Here is a 24,956-nt window from a genome sequence, read left to right as displayed (position 1 = left end):
AGTTTTCTCGAGCTCAGGGATCCAGTTATGCTTGCTTTCTAACTATAGGTGGCTTGCGAGATCATGTTTATTTTGGTTACAGCAGAGACAATCGATCCCGTCCGGGATCGAGTGTGAGAAGCCTCTTGACCTATAACCCTAAAATCTTATTTTCTTGCACGATTCCTTGTTTTTCTCCACAAATTCAGTTTTCTCCTTTTTTGTTTTTCCATGTTTACTTGATCTGTTTTTTCAGGTTTTGTCTCACTTTTTTTAAATATAGAAAAACATCCAAATTAGATATTCTAAGTCCACAACAATACTTAAACCGCATCAGGAGACCACTTTTGAGGTCTGGGAAAAATTGAAGACGTTTAGATTTTTTGGGTGTAGTTACCCTTTAATGCAAGTGTGCACAAACGAGACCGTTTGGTTAGCGACGATTCTATAGCACTCAGCAGAGTTTGCGAAACAAACGCAAACTACAATCATAAATATAATTCTGCCAGATCGGCATATGCTACTTCGTAGTTAACATTTTAGTTGAGAAGGTTTTTGGGAAAGCCATTCTCTCTACCAGAGGACAGTTAACATCGCTAACGGCTACAGAAAGTGAAGATCGATGTACGCGCCCACATGTCTTTATGATTGAAAAAAGCAAATGTTTTTTTTTTTTTCTAATAAGTTCAATACATTTTAGTTGATTTTCTACAAAGTTACATTTCTTTCTTAATGTCTGTATTCTGTGATTTCATCTGCGTTATCTTCATCGCAGATTTCATAGGGCTCCATATATAATTATGAGCTGGGGTTGTTTTTTCTTGCATTTAGTTTGTTTGCTTACTTGCACCCGTTAGCATTTAGCTAGGGTCCGCTATGGACGTTTATTAGTACTTTTTTAACCTGTTAGGGACAGACGTTCCGCTAGCAGAACGCCTCACCAATATCCAATGGTAGAGCGTGGCGCGAAATACAAATACCTCAAATGCAAAAACTTCAATTGCAAAAACTTCAATTTCTCAAACATATGACTATTTTACACCATTTTAAAGACAAGACTCTCCTTTATCTAACCACATTGTCCGATTTCAAAAAGGCTTTACAGCGAAAGCAAAATATTTAGATTATGTCAGGAGAGTACCCAGCCAGAAATAATCACAACGCCATTTTCAAAGCAAGCATATATGTCACAAAAACCAAAACACAGCTAAATGCAGCACTAACCTTTGATGATCTTCATCAGATGACACACCTAGGACATTATGTTATACAATACATGCATGTTTTGTTCAATCAAGTTCATATTTATTTCAAAAACCAGCTTTTTACATTAGCATGTGATGTTCAGAACTAGCATACCCACCGCAAACTTCCGGTGAATTTACTAAATTACTCATGATAAACGTTCACAAAATACATAACAATTATTTTAAGAATTATAGATACAGAACTCCTTTATGCAATTGCGGTGTCAGATTTTAAAATAGCTTTTCGGCAAAAGCACATTTTGCAATATTCTGAGTAGATAACTCGGCCATTTCAAAATATTCCATTACCGTACTTCGAAGCATGTCAAATGCTGTTTAAAATCTATTTTTATGCTATTTTTCTCGTAAAATAGCGATAATATTCCAACCGGGCGACGTTGTATTCATTCAAACACTGAAAGAAAAACATGGAGTCGTCTCGTGCATGCGCGCTCCAGTGTCATTGTTCTCAGCAGGACCACTCACAAAAACCTTTGCTGTTTTTCGCCCAGAGACTGGAGAACTCTCATTCCACTTTCTGGCGCCTTCTGAGAGCCAATGAAAGCCTTAGAAAATGTCACGTTACAGCAGCGATGCTGTATTTTTGATAGATGCCCTAGGAGAACAAATTGTCAGACAGGGCACTTCCTGTATAGAATCTTCTCAGGTTTTGGCCTGCCATATGAGTTCTGTTATACTCACAGACACCATTCAAACAGTTTTAGAAACTTCAGAGTGTTTTCTATCCAAATCTACAATTTATATGCATATTCTCGTTTCTGGGCAGGAGTAGTAACCAGATTAAATCGGGTACGTTTTTTATCCGGCCGTGAAAATACTGCCCCCTATCCCAAACAGGTTAAAGCGTTTGTTAGCACAGTTTAGAAAGAAATAGCGCCCTCTTGTGTGCAATTCCGGTAGTACCGTATACTCCGGCAAGGTATGGAGATCTGTATACCGCCCTGCCCTAATGACCAGTGATGTAGTGGAAGGTCAATTCCAACTCAATTTACCCACCTTGTTCTACTGGGAAGTCGTTTACCCACCTTGTTCTACTGGGAAGTCGTTTACCCACCTTGTTCTCCTGGGAAGTCGTTTACCCACCTATAACACTACATAAGTGTTTTTTGCATTAGAGTTGAACCACATACAGGGCATTCGGAAAGTATTCAGACCCATTGACTTTTCCCACATTTTACGTTACAGCCTTAATCTAAAATGGATTAAATAAATAACAATTCTCATCAATCTAAACACAAATACCCCATAATGGCAAAGCAAAAACTGTTTTTTAGAAATTTTTGCAAATGTATTAATAATAAATAGAAATACCTTTTTTACATAAGTATTCAGACCCTTTGCTTTGAGACTCGAAATTGATCTCAGGTGCATCCTGTTTCCATTGATCATCCTTGATGTTTCTACAACTTGATTGGAGTCCACCTGTGGTCAATTCAATTGATTGGACATGATTTGGAAAGACACACACCTGTCTATATAAGGTCCCACAGATGACAGTGCACGTCAGAGCAAAATCCAAGCCATGAGGTTGAAGGAATTGTCTGTAGAGCTCCGAGACAGGATTGTGTCGTGGCACAGATCTGGGGAAGGGTACCAAAACATTTCTGCAGCATTGAAGGTCCCCAATAACACAGTGGCCTCCATCACTCTTAAATGGAAGAAGTTTGGAACCACCAAGACTCTTCCTAGAGCTGGCCGCCCGGCCAAACTGAGCAATCAGGGGAGAAGGGCCTTGTTCAGGGAGGTGACCAAGAACCCAATGGTCACTCTGACAGAGCTCTATAATTCCTCTGCGGAGATGGGAGAACCTTCCAGAAGGACAACCATCTCTGCAGCACTCCACCAATCAGGCCTTTGTGGTAGAGTGGCCAGATGGAAGCCACTCCTCAGTAAAAGGTACATGACACATGACAGTCCGCTTGGAGTTTGCCGAAAGGCACCTAAAGGACTCTCAGACCATGAGAGACAAGATTCTCTGGTCTGATGAAACCAAGATTGAACTCTTTGGCCTGAATGCCAAGCGTCACTTCTGGAAGAAACCTGGCACTATCCCTACGGTGAAGCACGGTGGTGGCAGCATCATGCTGTGGGTATGTTTTTCAGTGTCAAGGACTGGGAGACTAATCAGGATCGAGGGGAAAGATGAACGGAGCAAAGTACAGAGAGAACCTTGATGAAAACCTGCTCCAGAGCGCTCAGGACCTCAGACTGAGGCAAAGGTTCACCTTCCAACAGGACAACGACCCTAAGCACACAGCCAAGACAACGCAGTAGTGGCTTCGGGACAAGTCTCTGAATGTCCTTGAGTGGCCCAGGCAGAGCCTGGATTTGAACCCGATCGAACATCTCTGGAGAGACCTGAAAATAGCTGTGCAGCGACGCTCCCCATCCAACCTGACAGAACTTGAGAGGATCTGCAGAGAAGAATGGGAGAAACTCCCCAAATACAGGTGTGCCAAGCTTGTAGCGTCATACCCAAGAAGACTCGAGGTTGTAATCGCTGCCAAAGGTGCTTCAACAAAGTACTGAGTTTAGGGTCTGAATACTTATGCAAATGTGCCATTTCATTTTTTTATGTTCATACATTTCCAAAAATTTCTTAACCTGTTTTTGCTTTGTCATTATGGGGTATTGTGTGTAGATTGATGGGGGGGGGAAAAAAACAATTTAATCCATTTTTAGAACAAGCCTGTAACGTGGAATGTCATGTGGTCTGCAGACTTTCTGAAGGCACTGTATTTACCCACATAGAACACTAAGTATTTCCTGCATTAGAGTTGAACCACATATTTACCTACAGCACACAAGCTATTTGTTTTTTGCTCTCTGTTCATGCTAATGCCTCGTGTGTGTGTGTGTGTGTGTGTGTGTGTGTGTGTGTGTGTAGGTACATACAGTGCAGTCCCACCCCCTGGAGCTGCAGTAAAGAAGGCCTTGGTTCCTACAGTGGCCAGCAAGGCCAAAAAGGACCGTTCCTCAGACAGCAGGGAGGAGGAGAAAGTGTCAGGTAACAACTACTAAACCCTAGGACGTGTCCGAATACCCATACTTGCTTTTTTGGGTATACGAAAATAGAACGTTTTTATAGTTTGAAAATTATTTTTGGGACTTTTCATCGAGTAGATATCCTGGCATACTGTTGAGGGAAGAGAATCGTCTTTTCACAGCTGATAATCAGAATAAGGGGAAGCTCTCTTCTGTAGATGACACCTCAGTGTAGATGGATAGCTGATATTTGTTGCTTACTGCTTACGTTTTTACTCAACAGTACGTTCTATGCAGTACTATTAGTACACAGTAGGTAGTAGTTGTAGTGAGTTGCGACGGTTTTAGTAGCGGTAGGCAAGACAGATTTCGGACAGTTCCCTAGTCTCCTTTTCCAAGTGTTGATCCTGTCTGAACATTGAGTGCTCTTTGTCTTTACTAATGAAACTTAATATTTGACGGTTTTACATGTGATACATGACTGTCTACCTACTTTACTTTTAGTTGAATGCACTGATTGCTAGTCTCTCTGGATTAGTGTCTTCTAAATGACTAATGTCCACTTTTATCATCAATAGCTAAAGCATCCCGTGTTTACAATGAGGGATCTCTGACACTACATTATTCTCCTCCGCTAAAGCAGTTCCTGGGAAGTCTACCCCAGCAAAGACTGTGACCCCTAAACCTGCTGCTGCTGCTAAGAAGGCCGAGTCGAGCTCTGAGAGCTCAGGTAGGTTCTGGCTGTAGATTCTAAAGGTTCTGGACCTCGTTTTAAAAAGGCTATACATTCTAAAGGTTCTAGACCTAGGTTCTAAAAGCTGTAGATTGTAATTGTTCTAGAGCAGGGTTTCCCACCTTCAGTCCTCCAGGGCTGGTTGCATAAAACATCTTGTGTATTCCTTAAAGGGTTTACCTTAAGGAAAAATGTCCCTTTACCTCAGGGAATTGTTTAACCTCTCTAGGCTAGGCGGGACGAATTCGTCCCACCTACGTAACAGCCACTGCTATCCTGTGGCGCGATTTTCAAAACCTTAAAAATCCTATTACTTCAATTTCTCAAACATATGACTATTTTACAGCCATTTAAAGACAAGACTCTCGTTAATCTAACCACACTGTCCGATTTCAAAAAGGCTTTACAACGAAAGCAAAACATTAGATTATGTCAGCAGAGTACCAAGCCAGAAATAATCAGACACCCATTTTTCAAGCCAGCATATAATGTCACCAAAACCCAGAAGACAGCTAAATGCAGCACTCACCTTTGATGATCTTCATCAGATGACAACCCTAGGACATTATGTTATACAATACATGCATGTTTTGTTCAATCAAGTTCATATTTATATCAAAAACCAGCTTTTTACATTAGCATGTGACGTTCAGAACTAGCATACCCCCCGCAAACTTCCGGGGAATTCGCTAACATTTTACTAAATTACTCACGATAAACGTTCACAAAAAGCATAACAATTATTTTAAGAATTATAGATACAGACCTCCTCTATGCACTCGATATGTCCGATTTTAAAATAGCTTTTTGGTGAAAGCACATTTTGCAATATTCTAAGTACATAGCCCAGGCATCACGGGCTCGCTATTTAGACACCCGGCAAGTTTAGCACTCACCATAATCATATTTACTATTATAAAAGTTTCATTACCTTTTGTTGTCTTCGTCAGAATACACACCCAGGACTGCTACTTCAATAACAAATGTTGGTTTGGTCCAAAATAATCCATCGTTATATCCGAATAGCGGCGTTTTGTTCGTGCGTTCCAGACACTATCCGAAATAGTAAAGAAGTGTCACGCGCATGGCTCAATTCGTGACAATAAAATTATAAGTATTCCATTACCGTACTTCGAAGCATGTCAACCGCTGTTTAAAATCAATTTTTACGACATTTTTCTCGTAGAAAAGCGATAATATTCCGACAGGGAATCTCCTTTTCGGCAAACAGAGGAAAAAATCCCAAAGGCGGGGGCGGTCGGGGTCACGCGCATAAGCCAGTGTCCCTTGATCGGCCACTTGAGAAAGGCGATAATGTGTTTCAGCCTGGGGCTGGAATGACGACATTCTGTTTTTTCCCGGGCTCTGAGCGCCTATGGACGACGTGGGAAGTGTCACGTTAGAGCAGAGATCCTTAGTAAATGATAGAGATGGAAAAGAAGTTCAAGAAATGGTCAGACAGGCCACTTCCTGTAAAGGAATCTCTCAGGTTTTGACCTGCCATTTGAGTTCTGTTATACTCACAGACACCATTCAAACAGTTTTAGAAAATTTAGGGTGTTTTCTATCCATATGTAATAAGTATATGCATATTCTAGTTACTGGGTAGGAGTGGTAACCAGATTAAATCGGGTATGTTTTTTATCCAGCCGTGTCAATGCTGCCCCCTAGCCCTAACAGGCTAAGGATGTTGCATAGAGCTACTCAGAAATTTCCTAAGGATCATTTAAGGGTTTTAAATGCCGTACATGAAGGCATGTACGGCAGAAAGAGTCAAGTTACCACGGAGTAGGGCTGTCCCTGAAAAAAATAAAATCTTTGTCTAAATTTTTCCAAATGTATATTTTTCCATATATTGACACATCCTATTTATTCTATTCAAATCAACTATATTCACTGAGCTTGTCTGATGCTTTAAGCACACGGATTGGTTAATTAAGACACACAAATGACTAGAGGGAGTCCGAGCAGCAATTGATTTGATTCTGCCTGGCCAGACTCAGACTTCCTGCACCTTACAAGAATACATCCGTTTTCCGGAGAGCGACTGACCATGACGAGCGCCCGTTGTCTCTCCTCACTGCTGCAGCGACCACCACAGAACATCAAAGTGTTTGTCGCGCTGCCGCCGTGTTGCTGAACCTGCAACATAATCACAGACATTTCTGACTGAAAAGGTCTGTTTCCAAAATCCATTTGTTTAGGAAAAACATTCCCCCTCGGCCCGTATTCCCCCTCGGCCCGTATTCCCCCTCGGCCCGTATTCCCCCTCGGCCCGTATTCCCCCTCGGCCCGTATTCCCCCTCGGCCCGTATTCCCCCTCGGCCCGTATTCCCCCTCGGCCCTTATTCGACCAAAGACCTATTCGAACGGAACTAGTATTACTAGAGAACGTTGGTTATGTAATTTACTCCACAATGTCCGTTATTCCACTGGACGATTCAGACGGGATTACTTTTTTCCCCTAACTGCCCCCTGTAGTTCTTCATTCCCCCCCCATAAATTTACAGTTTTAAAGGAATCCTGGAGGTTTTTATTCTTGGCGTGAAGATGTAATATTTCAACATGTTCAAGTTATGGAGCCACACTGATCACTCCAGCTTAGTTCCCAAGTTTCTAAACCATATTTCCTTTAGTGTCGCCATAATATTTGAATTGAGGAAGTGTGATCATAATCATTAAGATATTTTAGCGATCCACAGTACATCCTAAATGCCCTCCAGTCTTCAGATGGGAGCTCAACAGTACATCCTAAATGCCCTCCAGATGGGAGCTCAACAGTACGTCCTAAATGCCCCCAGCCTCCAGATGGGAGCTCAACAGTACGTCCTAAATGCCCTCCAGCCTCCAGATGGGAGCTCAACAGTACGTCCTAAATGCCCTCCAGCCTCCAGATGGGAGCTCAACAGTACGTCCTAAATGCCCTCCAGCCTCCAGATGGGAGCTCAACAGTACGTCCTAAATGCCCTCCAGCCTCCAGATGGGAGCTCAACAGTACATCCTAAATGCCCCCCAGTCTCCAGATGGGAGCTCAACAGTACATCCTAAATGCCCCCAGCCTCCAGATGGGAGCTCAACAGTACATCCTAAATGCCCCCAGCCTCCAGATGGGAGCTCAACAGTACATCCTAAATGCCCCCAGCCTCCAGATGGGAGCTCAACAGTACGTCCTAAATGCCTCCAGATGGGAGCTCAACAGTACGTCCTAAATGCCCCCCAGTCTCCAGATGGGAGCTCAACAGTACATCCTAAATGCCCCCCAGTCTTCAGATGGGAGCTCAACAGTACGTCCTAAATGCCCCCCAGTCTCCAGATGGGAGCTCAACAGTACGTCCTAAATGCCCCCCAGTCTCCAGATGGGAGCTCAACAGTACGTCCTAAATGCCCCCCAGTCTCCAGATGGGAGCTCAACAGTACATCCTAAATGCCCCCCAGTCTTCAGATGGGAGCTCAACAGTACATCCTAAATGCCCTCCAGTCTTCAGATGGGAGCTCAACAGTACATCCTAAATGCCCTCCAGCCTCCAGATGGGAGCTCAACAGTACATCCTAAATGCCCCCAGCCTCCAGATGGGAGCTCAACAGTACATCCTAAATGCCCTCCAGCCTCCAGATGGGAGCTCAACAGTACGTCCTAAATGCCCCCCAGTCTCCAGATGGGAGCTCAACAGTACATCCTAAATGCCCCCAGCCTCCAGATGGGAGCTCAACAGTACATCCTAAATGCCCTCCAGCCTCCAGATGGGAGCTCAACAGTACGTCCTAAATGCCCCCCAGTCTCCAGATGGGAGCTCAACAGTACATCCTAAATGCCCCCCAGTCTCCAGATGGGAGCTCAACAGTACATCCTAAATGCCCTCCAGCCTCCAGATGGGAGCTCAACAGTACGTCCTAAATGCCCCCAGCCTCCAGATGGGAGGTAAACAGTGCAACTGCGCTTGAGATGCATTTTAAGGCTATGGATGAGGAAGTTAACTTAATATTTCCAAACCTTTTAGGTCAGTTGTATGCTGCTGCTTTTCAATCTATGAACAGCAGGAGTCGTATTAAATAAACATTCCATTCATATGCACTAAAACCATATAAACAAAAGCATTGACTGTGTAAGTTGATGGTTTACATGTAGGCCAAGGTGCCCCAACTGCAATATTATTTGGCACTCCAAATTCATTATGAATAATATATTTTTAAAATGTTTATTTAATTTTTTTTTTTAAATCATTGACCCGAGATGTAAACTCCCAAATTCAATGTCCCAAGAAATGAAGTTACCCTACTTTTCAAAAAAAAAATAAGGCAAAAGTTCTATTTTAATTTCATTCATGAGGAAAGCGAGAATGCAGGAAGACAGTGAACCTGTAAAGCAGGCAGCAGACCATTCTGTGGTGCTCTAACGTAAAGCTACAACCACATCGCCTGGTGCTGAAAATATCGCTAACTAAGTGTTGCACGGCAACAGATGGAGAAAACCTATACTATATGGGGTAATTCATTTAAAACGATAATGGTCATATTCATTTGACTTTACAAACAACTTGAATTGAAGTCTTTTTTTTTTATTTCTCCCAGAGCCTAGGCCTATATAACATAACTGAACTGGCTGAGGTAGGCTATGAAGATTCCCAACATCTTTCACAATAGAAATATATGGCCTAATAGAAATTATTATTTTTTATTTTTTATTAGGTCTACTTACAATTTCAACTGGCAAAAAAATGTAGTATCCTACATATACCAATAATTTAAAGAAAGAGGGGGAAAAAAAGACAATGTGTATTGGGATAGCCCGCTCCTAAAACAACCAGAACAAAGAGGAAATACTGTCAGCTCGAGACCTAAATATCCCTGGATAAGCGCTCACAATAATGTTTAGTATTTACTAACAACTACAGTCGTATAGGCCACTAAGTGACTTACTCAATGGGGAAAGTTTCATTTCACCCTCAGACATAAGCTTGTGAGAAAGGTGTGATTTTTGATGCGCAGGCAGTCTGACTTACGTGAAAGCCAGTTGCAGTCGTGAGTCTATATTGCCTTCATAGAGGAAAGTTAGGACTTGCAAGTCGATCCAAAACATTGTTAGGACATAAAATTCTGTTTTCTTTATTGTGCTGTATTCCTCTGAGCATGTCACCCAAAACTCACACAGGGATTCAGCACTCCTGAGCGCATTCCTGATTTGTCTCAATGTCTGGAATTCAATCAGCTCAGTTTGAATTGCGGCCTCATCCAGCGACGGTATCGTTTTCTTAGCCAGATAGGAGTATTCTACACCTGGGCGGAATGTGAGAGGATCACATACAAACGCAATGAAATCCTTGGGCATGGTGTAATCTTCAAATCTGGTGGAGAAGTTGAAATCATCCATCGCCTCTGTGACAATGCTGCGGCCTGGTCCCTCTGCCTGTCGTTTCTTCATTGTGCTGAAGGGGGCAGTAGCCTTCCAGAGGACAAGTCCAAATCGAACAACTCAAGCTTCTTAGTAAAGGCCTCAAGGTTTTTTTTTCCACCATGTCCACGACTGGAGATTTAACCCGTTTTTAAGTGACAATATCAACCCAAAAAGCTGTGCGTGTGTGTATAGCTTGCGGTTAACGCCCCAATGTTTCTGCGTCAGCCTTCAGTCTGGGGCTGGAAGGCCATTTTGAAAGTTCCATGGTTAGATTTATAATGACGTCTTGAGATGGAATTATTTGTAAACGGCGACATTTTCCTTGCAAATAAGACAGTGGCTTGGGAAAAGATGGTACATCTCTCTTCTTCGCTGACTCTTAGATTTTCTTTGGTAATTTTTTTTGAGAGCGACAATTTTCTGTTTCTAAACGTTCTGAACGAATGTTGACGTTGAAAAAGTGTAGCCTACGAAGACCAGTTTCCCCCCCCCCCCCCACCAATCAACGCACAGAGAAAAAGACAAAATTTGAAGAGACATGTTGATTTTTATGCGCGTAATCAGATAGAAATGCTGTTATTGTCACTGAATTTATGTACTAATCGTATGTGTTAAACAATTTGTAGTGCAGACCTATTAATTGTGCTAATATTATATGCTAATTATGTTCTGGCCCACCAACTATTAGGTCAGGGAAAATTTGGGCCGAGGCCAAACCTAGTTGGTAATGTAGGTCCTTCATATACATCTCATGTTCAATTTATCTTTGTTCAGTTTATCGACTCAGTGCGGTTTTTCGCAAGAAAACCAAACACCTGTCAAAGTCAGACATTTCTCTCAAAACACAGGGATGTCGATTCGCACGGGGACTAGTATTATCTGAGGGGGGGGAAAAAAACATTTAGGTTATTCTGACTGGAATTGTTACTGTCGTGCCATGTAAAAAAAAAAAAATGACTGCCATGACTAAAATTACCGATGTGGTATTTTGTGCTCGTGAGCATAATTACATTACCCGACAAAACAAATCCAGTCCGAATAGGGCACAGTAGGGCCTGACCTATAGCATATCACAATCACATTATAAAAATAAAAAAAATAACACGTGACAGCAAAATAGATGCAGAGGACGTGACAAATTAACTTGAAACGAGGGAATATTTACAGGTTGCTCAGGAGGTAAAGGGAATGTTTGTGTGGGAAATAAAGTAAGGAGCATGCATATTATGTTCCTAACAGGTGCTGTATAGATTACAATATAATTTTCTGACCGTATGAAACAATGTAAACGACACAGAAATAAATTGTAAGCGTACCAGAAAGTGTCTAACGTTAAAAAACATTTATTTTTTAAAGTCTTTATTACAGCAAAGACTAAAAACAAGTCTCATTCATTCGTGCCGACCTGATTCACTGACTGAACATCTCTCATCAGAGACAACTTAATTCTACATTTGAAGACCAGGAGAAACAAATTGATTCAGAAGATAATAAAACATGTTTACTATAGTTACCAACTTGTCTGTATTACTTTCTAGCACGTCAAGCTAACGGACAGAGTAGCTAGCTAGGTCTGTAGCCATTGTTTAGCTAGCTTGCTAGCTAGCTGGTGGATGTTTTCCTTTTGAAACCAGGCCAGAGGAATGCAACATTCACCTCCACAAATGCTGATTACATCCATACTGAATGAAGCACTTAAGGTACCTCATTGGCACCCTTAACTTTTTCACTTAATTGTAAGGGGGAAATTCGCCTTAAAATGTTTTGTTCAACTGACTTAAAGATGAGGGGAAAATAGACTTAAGATGTTTCATGCAACTGGCCCAGTACCCCCCCCGAGAGCCGCCCTCCAGTACCCCCCCCCCCACCCCCCCCGGAGAGCCGGCCTCCAGTACCCCTCCCCCCGGAGAGCCGCCCTCCAGTACCCCCCCCCCCCCCCCGGAGAGCCGCCCTCCAGTAGACCCCCCCGAGAGCCGCCCTCCAGTACCCCCCGGAGAGCACGCATTTGTTGTAGTCCCGGACAAACGCACCTGATGCAACTCATTGAGGGCTTGATGATTATTAGTTGAGTCAGGTGTGCAAGTCCAGGTCTACTGTTGGGGTTACAGGGGTTGGGAAACTGTTCTAGAGCAACGGTAAACACAGCCACTTCTAAATCGTCAGCCAGTTTTCCCACATCTGGTTCTGAATAACTAGACACAATCGTCAAGTTTGTTATACCTGGGGTCGTATTCATTACACCGTAAAAAAATATATATATTTTAAAAATTTTGGCCAAACGTTTCTTAAATGGAAGCAAAAGGAAAGAAACGGGAGGAACCTAGTTGAATTTGTCCAATATAAATTTTCGTTCTAGTTGCAAAACTGTTCTGTTTGGACTATTACATCCCTGAGTTTGCGTAACATTGGGGTTTTATTTTAAAGTTGAAGTGAACATCAGTCTCATTTCATCTCTTGTTCCTCTCTTAGACTCTAGCTCTGAAGATGAAGACGAAGCAAAAAAGGCAGCGGCTAGCCCCGGCTAAGGCTACCCCGGCTAAGGCTGCCCCGGCTAAGGCTACCCCGGCTAAGGCTACCCCGGCTAAGGCTGCCCCGGCTAAGGCTGCCCCGGCTAAGGCTGCCCCGGCTAAGGCTGCCCCGGCTAAGGCTGCCCCGGCTAAGGCTGCCCCGGCTAAGGCTGCCCCGGCTAAGGCTGCCCCGGCTAAGGCTGCCCCGGCTAAGGCTACCCCGGCAGAAGATTCTTCCTCGGACTCAAGCTCAGAAGATGAGAAAGAAGCTAAGAAGCCTGTTGCCAAGGCCACTCCTGCCAAGGCCACTCCTGCCAAGACTGCCCCTGCTAAGAAAGCCGACTCGTCAAGCTCAGGTAAAATAGACTAAATAGGACAGAGTCATTATTAGAACTGATTACTAGAGAAGACCGAGTCCCAGATTTGTTTGTACCATCTTGCTAACTCCTGTGTCATTGTCACGCCAATGAGTTGGCAAGACAACACAGAAAGATCTGGAACTCAGCCTGCGGAAGAACATGCTTGCCTTGTTTCAATATCAACAGGGTTTATGTTACAAAAAAACGTTAAAACAATGCAGTATGTTGCTAATCATTCTCACCTTTTGGACCTCTCTCTGTGGTCCTGCGCAGGGCTTTTCTCTGTGGTCCTGCGCAGGGCTTTTCTCTGTGGTCCTGCGCAGGGCTTTTCTCTGTGGTCCTGCGCAGGGCTTTTCTCTGTGGTCCTGCGCAGGGCTTTTCTCTGTGGTCCTGCGCAGGGCTTTTCTCTGTGGTCCTGCGCAGGGCTAGTAGTTGGCTAGATAGACGTCACAAAAACGAGAACTGTCAGGTCTGACATCCATGTTGCTTCTATTCTCACCCTGCACCTGTTGTTTTTAGATGGTACTGTGAAATTTTTTCATTCAAATAGTGGATGCAATCCAAACTAAGCTGGAAGTTGTCACTTATCTTCTATGTAAAATATTTATTTCTTTAACCACGGTTTTGTTGGCTGTTCTTCGTTGTTCTTTTGTCATCCACATTTAGAGAAACATAGTGAATGGAAGCTTTATATTACTAACTTGTCTGGGATTGTAATATCAGACATACCCACCGACTAACTGAATCTGACATGTTCCCCTCTGTCGGTCCTGTAGACTCTGACAGCAGCTCTGAGGACGAGGCCCCACCCAAACCTGCTGCAGCTACCAAGAAGCCTGCAGCAGCCCCCAAGGTCCCTGCAGCAGCCCCCAAGGCCCCACCCAAGGCTGCTGCAGCTACCAAGAAGCCTGCAACTGCCCCCAAGTCCCCAGCCAAGGCTGCTGCAGAAAGCAGCTCGGACTCCGACTCTTCATCTGAAGATGAGGCTCCAGCTAAGAAGGCTAACGCGGCCCCTGTTACTAAACCAGCCACCCCAGCCTCCAAACCAGCCACCCCAGTTGTTAAACCAGCTGCTGCAGAAAGCAGCTCGGACTCCGACTCTTCATCTGAAGATGAGGCTCCAGCTAAGAAGGCTTCCCTGGCCCCTGTTACTAAACCAGCCTCCAAACCAGCCACCCCCGTGGTGAACAAACTAGCCCCAACCAAGGCCGTAGCCGAGAGCAGCTCCGATTCCGACAGCTCGGACTCAGAGGACGAGGTCGCTGCAGCCAAAAAGATCACCAAACCTACAGCCGCAGCCAAGACTCCTGCTTCAGCCAAGACTCCTGCTTCAGCCAAGACTCCTGCTTCAGCCAAGACTCCTGCTTCAGCCAAGACTCCTGCTTCAGCCAAGACTCCTGCTTCAGCCAAGACTCCTGCTTCAGCCAAGACTCCTGCTTCAGCCAAGACTCCTGCCTCAGCCAAAGCAGCAGAGTCCAGCAGCAGTGACGACAGCTCTAGTGATGAGGAAGAGGGTAAAGGAGTCAGCATACTTCCCATTCGAAACAGTTTGTTCGTATATTATGACATTTTGTGAAGTTTTGGTCTTCGGCAAGTTTTTTTTCTTCTTCTTCCCGACATCAAGGCAAGCTGAAAGTGGGTAGCCAAAGTCTACGCTAGAGTCCTTCACGGGTCCAAAAAGTTGGACCCGTTCCAACGTGGACCTGGGGCTTTCCCCACCCGTACCTGATATGCATGAATACATTTTTTATTATTATATAGAGACCTGTTCCCGAACAGACCCGAGGATAGCTAGATCCGTTCTGTATAGACGTGGTCGGACCCAGTCCGATCCGAGGTGAGGGAAGCAGAAAAGTACATTTTGAAGCTACTTTATTAATCGGAGCTGATAAACCATGAGGGAGAGGAGGTAGAGAGAGGTGACGATCTAGCAGGGGTCGTGCTGTGTAGCATAACTTTTGCCACACAGAGGCTTTTAAGGCTCTATGACTAGCCTATTGCTGATTTGATTACCTTATGATTGGCCAACTACAACAAGCTACACGTGCTACTCGTGAAAAGAGCAGCAGTATAAAGTATATAATTTCTCTCTACTGCAGCAGTCGCATTCGAGTCTTTCTGGACAAGTTAGTTGAAATTACATATTGACATTACCCGTGATAATCATATCAGATCCGACTTAGACTTGTGATATTATTTTTATTTCTGGATCCGGAACTGCTCGAGTCCCGGATTGGGTTTTGGGTACAGGTGGCTCCGTGAAGATCTCTAGTCTACGCCCCTTCGTCGTTGATTGGTCAACAGTAGGGAATTCTTCATTTAACTGTTTGTCATTCATCGAAAGACTACTCCTTTTTCAAAAACGTCAAAATTAATGATAGATTTCTTGAGTTCTTATTACTTCTGACTACTTTGAGGAAGTGTATTCTGGCTACGGCGTATCAATATGGACAAGCGAATGTCTTTTAAGCGATTATGCCAACTAGACGCTGGCAAACGGAAGCTCGCTGATGCTTTCAGAAGGCAGACTTTCTCATGGTGCCTCTTCACTGTGACCTAGTCCTACGTGTATTTTGATATATGTACTGTGTAGGCCTATTTATTGTGTATCATATCTAGTTTATATTTTGATGTTGATTGTTAGTAAGCATTTCATTGCATTTGTATACATATCATCAATTGAACCTTGAACCTTGCAGCAGCAACCCCAGCCTCGACTAAGAAGGCAGCAACCCCAGCCTCGACTAAGAAGGCAGCAACCCCAGCCTCGACTAAGAAGGCAGCAACCCCAGCCTCGACTAAGAAGGCAGCAACCCCAGCCTCGACTAAGAAGGCAGCAACCCCAGCCTCGACTAAGAAGGCAGCAGAATCCTCCTCGGACTCCTCAGACAGTTCTGACTCGGATACTGAAACCAAGACGACGCCTGCTCTGACCAATGGGAAGCCAGCTACACCTAAAGCCTCCACCCCTGCTGCCAAGGCAACAACACCGGCTAAGGCTGCCCAGTCTTCATCGTCCCAGGACAGTAGCTCTGAGGAAGAGTCGGGGAAAGCACCGGCAGCAGTCACCACTCCCAACACTAACGGTGAGCTTTGAATTCCTCTAGAAGGTACAGTCTGGAACCTGGGAATCTGGTCAATGGTCATTTCAATTCATGATATTTACCCATTGATTCTTAAAGAATATAACTTATCAATTAGTGATGGGGGGGGGATCGATAGTTACATAATTGGGATATTATTTTTGATGTATCGTTTTGACATCGCAATATTGTTGTTGCCCTAGTTAGCTGTACCTGCAGCAAAACTCATGTTTATTTCCCCTTCATAGCTTGTTCATCTTTTTAAATGGCGAGACAATTTGATTCAACACTTATTTCTATGACTAAACTTTGTTTTCTAATTCTCTTGTCCCTCTGCAGAAGATGTATAGTGACACAATAAACACAAACAAACACAATAAAATCACAGTATCAAATCCCAGTACATATAGAATTGTGAGAATCCCAATACATATACAGTTGAAGTCGGTGGTTTACATGCACTTATGTTGGAGTCATTAATTAAAACTCGATTTTCAACCACTCCACAATTTTCTTGTTAACAAACTATAGTTTTGGCAAGTCGGTTAGGACGTGTACTTTGTGCCTGACACAAGTAGTTTTTCCAACAACTGTTTACAGACAGATTATTTCACTTATATTTCACTGTGTCACAATTCCAGTGGGTCAGAAGTTTACATACATTAAGTTGACTGTGCCTTTAAACAGCTTGGAAAATTCCAGAAAAGGATGTCATGGCTTTAGAAGCTTCTGATAGGCTAATTGACATCATTTGAGTCAATTGGAGGATGGATGTATTTCAAGGCCTACCTTCAAACTCAGTGCCTCTTTGCTTGACATCATGGGAAAATTAAAATAAATCAGCCAAGACCTCAGAAATAAATTTCCAAATGCCTGAAGGTACGATTTTCATCTGTACAAACAATAGTACGCAAGTATAAACACCATGGGACCACGCAGCCGTCATACCGCTCAGGAAGGAGACGTGTTCTGTCTCCTAGAGATGAACGTACTTTGGTGTGAAAAGTGCAAATCAATCCCAGAACAACAGCAAAGAACCTTGTGAAGATGCTGGAGGAAACAGGTACAAAAGTATCTATATCCACAGTAAAACGAGTCCTATATCGACAAAACCTGAAAGGCCGCTCAGCAAGGAAGAAGCCACTGCTCCAAAACTGCCATAAAAAAGCCAGACTACGGTTTGCAACTGCACATGGGGACAAATATCCTCTGGTCTGACAATGTCCTCTGGTCTGATGAAACAAAAATAGAACTGTTTGGCCATAATGACCATCATTATGTTAGGAGGAAAAAGGGGGAGGCTTGTAAGCCGAAGAACACCATCCCAACTGTGAAGCACGGGGGTGGCAGCATCATGTTGTGGGGGTGCTTTGCTGCAGGAGGGACTGGTGCACTTACCAAAATAGATGGCATCATGAGGAATTAAAATTGTGGATATATTGAAGCAACATCTCAAGACATCAGTCAGGAAGTCCCGTGTGGCTCAGTTGGTAGAGCATGGTGTTTGCAACGCCAGGGTTGTGGGTTTGATTCCCACGGGGGACCAGTACGGGGGGGGGAAAAAAATAATAATAATTGTATGAAATGTATGCATTCACTACTGTAAGTCGCTCTGGATAAGAGCGTCTGCTAAATGACTAAAATGGAAAATGGAAGTTAAAGCTTGGTCGCAAATGGGTCTTCCAAATGGACAATGACCCTGAATTTGTGGGCAGAACTGAAAAAAATATGTGCGAGCAAGGAGGCCTACAAACCTGACTCAGTTACACCAGCTCTGTCAGGAGGAATGGGCCAAAATTCACCCAACTTATTGTGGGAAGCTTGTGGAAGGCTACCTGAAACGTTTGACCCAATTTAAACAATTTAAAGGCAATGCTACCAAATACTAATTGAGTGCATGTAAACTTCTGACCCACTGGGAATGTGATGAAAGAAATAAAAGCTGAAATAAATCATTCTCTCTACTATTATTCTGACATTTCACATTCTTAAAATAAAGTGGTGATCCTAACTGACCTAAAACAGAATTTTTACTAGGATTAAATATCAGGAATTGTGAAAAACTGAGTTTAAATGTATTTGGTTAAGGTGTATGTAAACTTCCGACTTCAACTGTAGAATCGTGAGAATCCCAATACATATTGTATCAGCACCTAAGTATATTGATATCGTAATGTGAAGTCCCTGGCAATTCCCAGCCCTACTATCAATGTCTTGTGAGTTTTTAGTATAGTTGTCTAATGTGTTGAGTGTCAGTTACAAGGTCAAGGGAAATATATTTTGTAGTCATTTACCAAGAGGGGTAAAATTTACCAATTTGTGTCGCAGTAGCGCTCACTAGTGTCTTGTCTGGGTTGTTGATACCTGCTTGGGCTTTCTAGTTATCAGTAAATATTTCAGAATTCCTTCTCATGTCGTCCTCACTGAGGTATGAATTATTTTAGAAACCAAGGTAGATTATTTACAAGCACAGTTTTTCAATGTCCCCTGCTGTCCCCTGTTCTCTCCCTCCACAGGCACAGTAAACGACAAGAGGAAGAGGGCTGGAGAAGACTCGTCTTCTGAGAGTGAGGAGGAGGAGGAAGTGACGACGCCTAAAAACAAGAAAGTAGTAGCAGCACCACAGACTTTCCCCAAAGTCTCTAAGAAGGTGAGACCCCGTCAGACTGACTGGGTTCAGAGCTTGGATTGTTTGGCTGCTGGGTTTTTGGTTCAATGTATTTGTTATGATGGCGTAGTCTCAGTATTCAGAAATGTGCTCTAACACTGAGTCTGGATCTGTAGTGCTATATATATGTGTGTGTGTGTATGTGTGTATGTGTGTATATATGTGTATATACACACATATATACACACACATATATGTGTATGTGTGTATGTGTGTATATATGTGTATATACACACATATATATACACACATATATACACACACATATATACATATACACACACATATATACATATACACACACATATATACATATACACACACATATGTATGTATGTATGTATGTATATATACGTATGTATGTGTGTGTGTGTGTGTGTATATATATATATATATATATATATATATATATATATATATATATATATATATATATATATCATATATACACACACACATACATATATATATATACACATATATACATACATACGTGTGTGTATGTGCTATCTCCAACAACATCTATTCATGCCAGACTACCATTGCAGCGCTACAGATCCAGAATCAATGGAATATATACATCATATATATATATATATACACACACACACACACACACACACATATACATATATATATATATATATATATATACACACACACACACACACACACACACACACATATACATATATATATATACACACACACATATACATGTATGTATGTATGTATGTATGTATGTGCTATCTCCAACAACATCTATTCATGCCAGACTACCATTGCAGCGCTACAGATCCAGAATCAATGGAATATATACATACATGTGTTTGTGAATAAAGGCTTTGGGCTGTATACAGAACAGAGGTGCATTGTGGTACTAACGGCTGTGGAGCGTTGTCAGATGCGGACTGAACTAAACCCCTCATTCTCTCTGTGACCGTCTATGTCTCACCGTCTATGTGTCCCTCCTCTAAAGATCAATGTACCTTTCCGTAGAATAGTAGAGGAGGAAATTGAGGTGGACAACCGTCTGGCAGACAACTCCTTCGATGCCAAGGTGAGTTTATCTACACTCCTCTGTCGCTCTGCCATGTTTACATGAAATGAAGGGCCAGCACTCGCTTGATTCAGTTGCAATTTAAGGTTATTTTCTTTTACAAAACGTTGTAATAGAACACACATTGCTACTCTGTGTGCTAAAGCCCCTCATCTGAACACCCATTACAGCTCTCCCAAGTGGTGGAACCTAGAAAGTTAACCATCTGTTTCTGTTTACGTTCTGTACGGTCAGGTATGTGGATCAGAACCACACCTGTACCGGAGGAATCTCAATATAATACAAGATGAGAAGCGGTTAGTTAAAATTTTTTTTTTTAAAGTGTTTGCTTTTTCTCCCCAATTTCGTGATATCCAATTGGTAGTTACAGTCTTGTCCCATCGCTGTAACTCCCGTACGGACTCTGGAGAGGCGAAGGTCGAGAGCCGTGCGTCCTCCGAAACACGACCCAACCGAGCCGCACTGCTTCTTGACACAATGCCTCACTTAACCCGGGAAGCCATCCGCACAAATGTGTCAGAGGAAACACCGTACACCTGGCGACAGTGTCAGCGTGCACTGCGCCCGGCCCGCCACAGGAGTCGCTAGAGCGCTGCCCCATGCGTCTCCCGGTTGTGGCCGGGTGAGAGAGCCTGGACTAGAACCCAGGACCTCTAGTGACACAGTGTCTTAGACCACTGCACCAGTCGGGACACCCTAGTGGTTAGTTTTATTTAGCCGTCGCCACCTTGGTTGTTTGAACAATGGTCCTTGGGCTAGATGGAGCTGCTCTGAAGTTGTTTATTAATACAGAGAATCACTGAATGGTTGAAACGTAAATGTCCTGGTTTCAGGGTTGTTCTAGAAAGTATATGTGTGTTGCTTGATCTTATGCGAGGATGACCCATCAGAGAGACAGTTCTGGGAGTCAGTCAGTCAACCTGTCAGTCAAAGCATGCTTATGAATATTTGGCTCCCCGCCCACTCAGCCTTCCTGTTAGAGAATTAGCATTTCCCCCCGCCCACTCAGCCTTCCCACTCAGCCTTACTGTTAGAGAATTAGCATTTTCCCCTCCCACTCAGCCTTCCCACTCAGCCTTACTGTTAGAGAATTAGCATTTTCCCCTCCCACTCAGCCTTCCCACTCAGCCTTACTGTTAGAGAATTAGCATTTCCCCCCGCCCACTCAGCCTTCCCACTCAGCCTTACTGTTAGAGAATTAGCATTTTCCCCTCCCACTCAGCCTTCCCACTCAGCCTTACTGTTAGAGAATTAGCATTTTCCCCGTCCACTCAGCCCGTCCACTCAGCCCGTCCACTCAGCCCGTCCACTCAGCCCGTCCACTCAGCCCGTCCACTCAGCCCGTCCACTCAGCCTTACTGATAGTTAGAGAATTAGCATTTCCCCCGTCCACTCAGCCCGTCCACTCAGCCCGTCCACTCAGCCCGTCCACTCAGCCCGTCCACTCAGCCTTACTGATAGTTAGAGAATTAGTATTTTAAATGATATAATTTTACATAGGATACTTAGAGGGACTGTCATCTTTAGTAAAAGAGCTGCAATATAAATGTGTCTGTATTGTGTTGATCCAGGGATGTGATCATGTCATTATGATGCTAGATGTGTTTTGACTGTCTGTCTCTCTCTCCGCTCACCTCAGCGCGGAGCAAATGGAGACTGGGGCCAGAGGGCCAATGACGTGCTTCGCTTCACCAAGGGAAAGTCCTTCCGTCACGAAAAGACCAAGAAGAAGAGGGGTAGCTACCGTGGAGGAGCCATCTCCCAGTCCGTCAACTCCATCAGGTTCGACAGCGACTGAGAACCTAGTCATCGTTCGTCATCGTCATCATCACCCCTCTTCATCCTGTCGCTTGACCCCCCCCCCCCCAACCTGATTGAGCCGAAACATCATTAACTGAACTACCTACAGCTGTGTTGAAAAAGACGGCCACACTGACAGCTGTCTTCCTAATGATTTTAGTTCATAAGTCTGTGTTTAAACCTTTTTAAAGGCTTTTTTATGGGGTAGAAGACACAAGTGGTGCTGAAATGGCACCTTATTTGCTATGTTGTGCAGTACTGTTGATATGATCTAAAGCAGTGCACTATATAGGTTATAGTGTGCTGTTTAGGATGCTGTCACACAGGTAAGGCTGCAGGGGAGTGGTCTGACTGTCTCTGTGCCTAAAACGTGGTACAGATTACTAAAGGGTTAATTTCCTTACGCTGCATTTACAGCATCCATCCACCAGGTGGCGCTAGTAAGCCACCAATTCTGTTAAATATCAATTGAAAAGTGTAAACTGTTCTCAAATTTCTTGCTTTCTTTTTCTCTCAGTCATTAATCTGTTATATTGTTAGCCCGGTGTCTTCCCCACTTATGTTTTTTTTCTTCAGTATCAACATTTTCAAATTCTCTGTTCTTGTTGTTTTATCGCTGTTTGCATTGTCAGACACATTGCGGGAGAAAAAGGGTTACTTGATTTTGTGCAGACCCTGGGGGTTGAATGATAAGAATCTCATTTGTTGCCGTCCCTTTACCAGATCTCACAACACCTGGATAAGTATTCAACCACTGCAATGTAAAAAAAACTGTCTGGAACGTGTTCGTCTTTTTTTCTTCTACAGTCTCATGTAGGCCAATCACGGTTTAGATATGAAGGTTTTATGTACGTATTTTGACCGTTTTAAGGCTGGGAGTATCGAGGATCATCCAACTGTCATTACGAGCTCTATAGTCTTGAAGTAACTCCCTGGGTCATGTTCAGGTATTCCATAACAAAACGTTTGGAAACAGGAAAACACACACTTATTGTACAAGTTCAGGTAGTACCTACCCTTTTTCACTCAGTTATAAAACATTTTTTCTTTTTATCCCCTCCCCCCCCCTCTACTGAACAGGATCTGGGTGCGTCTGAAATGGCACCCTAAAGTAGTGCACTATACAGGGAATAGGGTGCCATTTCAGACGTCATCCTGGTGTTTTATTCCTGCTGACTGTTGGTCTGTTGGTTCGTCATTGGCTGCTGAGGTACTTCTCTTTACCCAGCAGCTTGATTGACAGCCAGAACAGCTAACCTCAAGTTTTTAATTTTGTGAATTTCAATTTCCTGTTTCTACTCGAATGTAACCCCTTTCTTATTGAGTCTTGTTTATTACTGGAATAAAATACTTTGTCCCAATTGCCTTCCTCCCTGCACATTTAAAAGCAGTTTTGCAGTCATTTCCTTTGACTTGTCAAGTTGACGAGATCGAGCAACTCTTTGGAGCTCAATAATATGAAATAAAAGAAGCTTGTTAAAAATACAACCAACATGTAAATAACCCTGAGTTGCTTCAGTTCTCTGCTTCAGTTCTCTGCTTCAGTTCTCTGCTTCAGTTCTCTGCTCCAGTTCTCTGCTCCAGTTCTCTGCTCCAGTTCTCTGCTCCAGTTCTCTGCTCCAGTTCTCTGCTCCAGTTCTCTGCTCTCTGCTTCAGTTCTCTGCTCTCTGCTTCAGTTCTCTGCTCTCTGCTTCAGTTCTCTGCTCCAGTTCTCTGCTCTCTGCTTCAGTTCTCTGCTTCAGTTCTCTGCTTCAGCTCTCTGCTTCAGCTCTGCTTCAGTTCTCTGCTCCAGCTCTCTGCTTCAGTTCTCTGCTCCAGCTCTCTGCTTCAGTTCTCTGCTTCAGTTCTCTGCTTCAGTTCTCTGCTTCAGTTCTCTGCTTAAGTTCTCTGCTTCAGTTCTCTGCTCTCTGCTTCAGTTCTCTGCTTCAGTTCTCTGCTCCAGTTCTCTGCTTCAGTTCTCTGCTCGTCTCGCTCTCGCCAGTTCTCTGCTCCAGTTCTCTGCTCTCTGCTTCAGTTCTCTGCTCCAGTTCTCTGCTCTCTGCTCCAGTTCTCTGCTTCAGTTCTCTGCTTCAGTTTGCTCCCCAATTCATGCACCTTGGTTGGAAAGTGAGGTAGTGGCAGTGAATCCTTTGCACACTTAACTTTTGACCAGGACCCAGAAACGCAACCCATATATTTTTTTTATTTTTTACCATTAATCAAATTTGATTGGTCGCATACACATTTTAGTAGATGTTAGTTATAGCCTGTGCAGTAGAATGCATGTTCCTAGCTCCTAACTGCAGTAGAATGCGTGTTCCTAGTTCCTAACTGCAGTAGAATGCGTGTTCCTAGCTGCAGTAGAATGTGTGTTCCTAGTTCCTAACTGCAGTAGAATGCGTGTTCCTAGCTGCAGTAGAATGCGTGTTCCTAGCTGCAGTAGAATGTGTGTTCCTAGTTCCTAACTGCAGTAGAATGCGTGTTCCTAGCTGCAGTAGAATGTGTGTTCCTAGTTCCTAGCTGCAGTAGAATGCGTGTTCCTAGTTCCTAGCTGCAGTAGAATGCGTGTTCCTAGTTCCTAACTGAAGTAGAATGCGTGTTCCTAGTTCCTAACTGCAGTAGAATGCGTGTTCCTAGCTGCAGTAGAATGTGTTCCTAGTTCCTAGCTGCAGTAGAATGTGTGTTCCTAGTTCCTAACTGCAGTAGAATGCGTGTTCCTAGCTGCAGTAGAATGTGTGTTCCTAGTTCCTAACTGCAGTAGAATGCGTGTTCCTAGCTGCAGTAGAATGTGTGTTCCTAGTTCCTAACTGCAGTAGAATGTGTTCCTAGCTGCAGTAGAATGCGTGTTCCTAGCTCCTAGCTGCAGTAGAATGCGTGTTCCTAGCTGCAGTAGAATGCGTGTTCCTAACTGCAGTAGAATGCGTGTTCCTAGCTCCTAGCTGCAGTAGAATGCGTGTTCCTAGCTGCAGTAGAATGCGTGTTCCTAGCTGCAGTAGAATGCGTGTTCCTAACTGCAGTAGAATGCGTGTTCCTAGCTCCTAGCTGCAGTAGAATGCGTGTTCCTAGCTGCAGTAGAATGCGTGTTCCTAGCTGCAGTAGAATGCGTGTTCCTAGCTGCAGTAGAATGTCAAATGATCAAACAA

General features: G+C 43.6%; 1 protein-coding gene across 1 annotated transcript in view; it reads left to right on the top strand.

Moving 5' to 3' along the window:
• The window catches only part of LOC106589953 (uncharacterized), a 39,799-nt gene extending 16,604 nt beyond the window's left edge, over positions 1-23,195 (top strand). The window contains 9 exon segments of the mRNA XM_014180413.3: positions 4,135-4,254; positions 4,873-4,962; positions 12,827-12,881; positions 12,883-13,220; positions 14,000-14,737; positions 15,923-16,309; positions 18,823-18,956; positions 19,954-20,034; positions 21,674-23,195. Of these exon segments, the coding sequence (XP_014035888.3) occupies positions 4,135-4,254; positions 4,873-4,962; positions 12,827-12,881; positions 12,883-13,220; positions 14,000-14,737; positions 15,923-16,309; positions 18,823-18,956; positions 19,954-20,034; positions 21,674-21,832 (2,102 nt within the window). The 3' untranslated portion in view covers positions 21,833-23,195.
• Positions 23,196-24,956: the final 1,761 nt, after the last annotated feature.

The sequence above is a fragment of the Salmo salar genome, chromosome 28, assembly GCF_965601325.2.
Source record: "Salmo salar chromosome 28, fSalSal1, whole genome shotgun sequence".
Lineage (NCBI taxonomy): Eukaryota > Metazoa > Chordata > Actinopteri > Salmoniformes > Salmonidae > Salmo > Salmo salar.
Note: the sequence above shows the minus strand (reverse complement) of the source record. Positions and strands in the feature narration are given on the sequence as shown.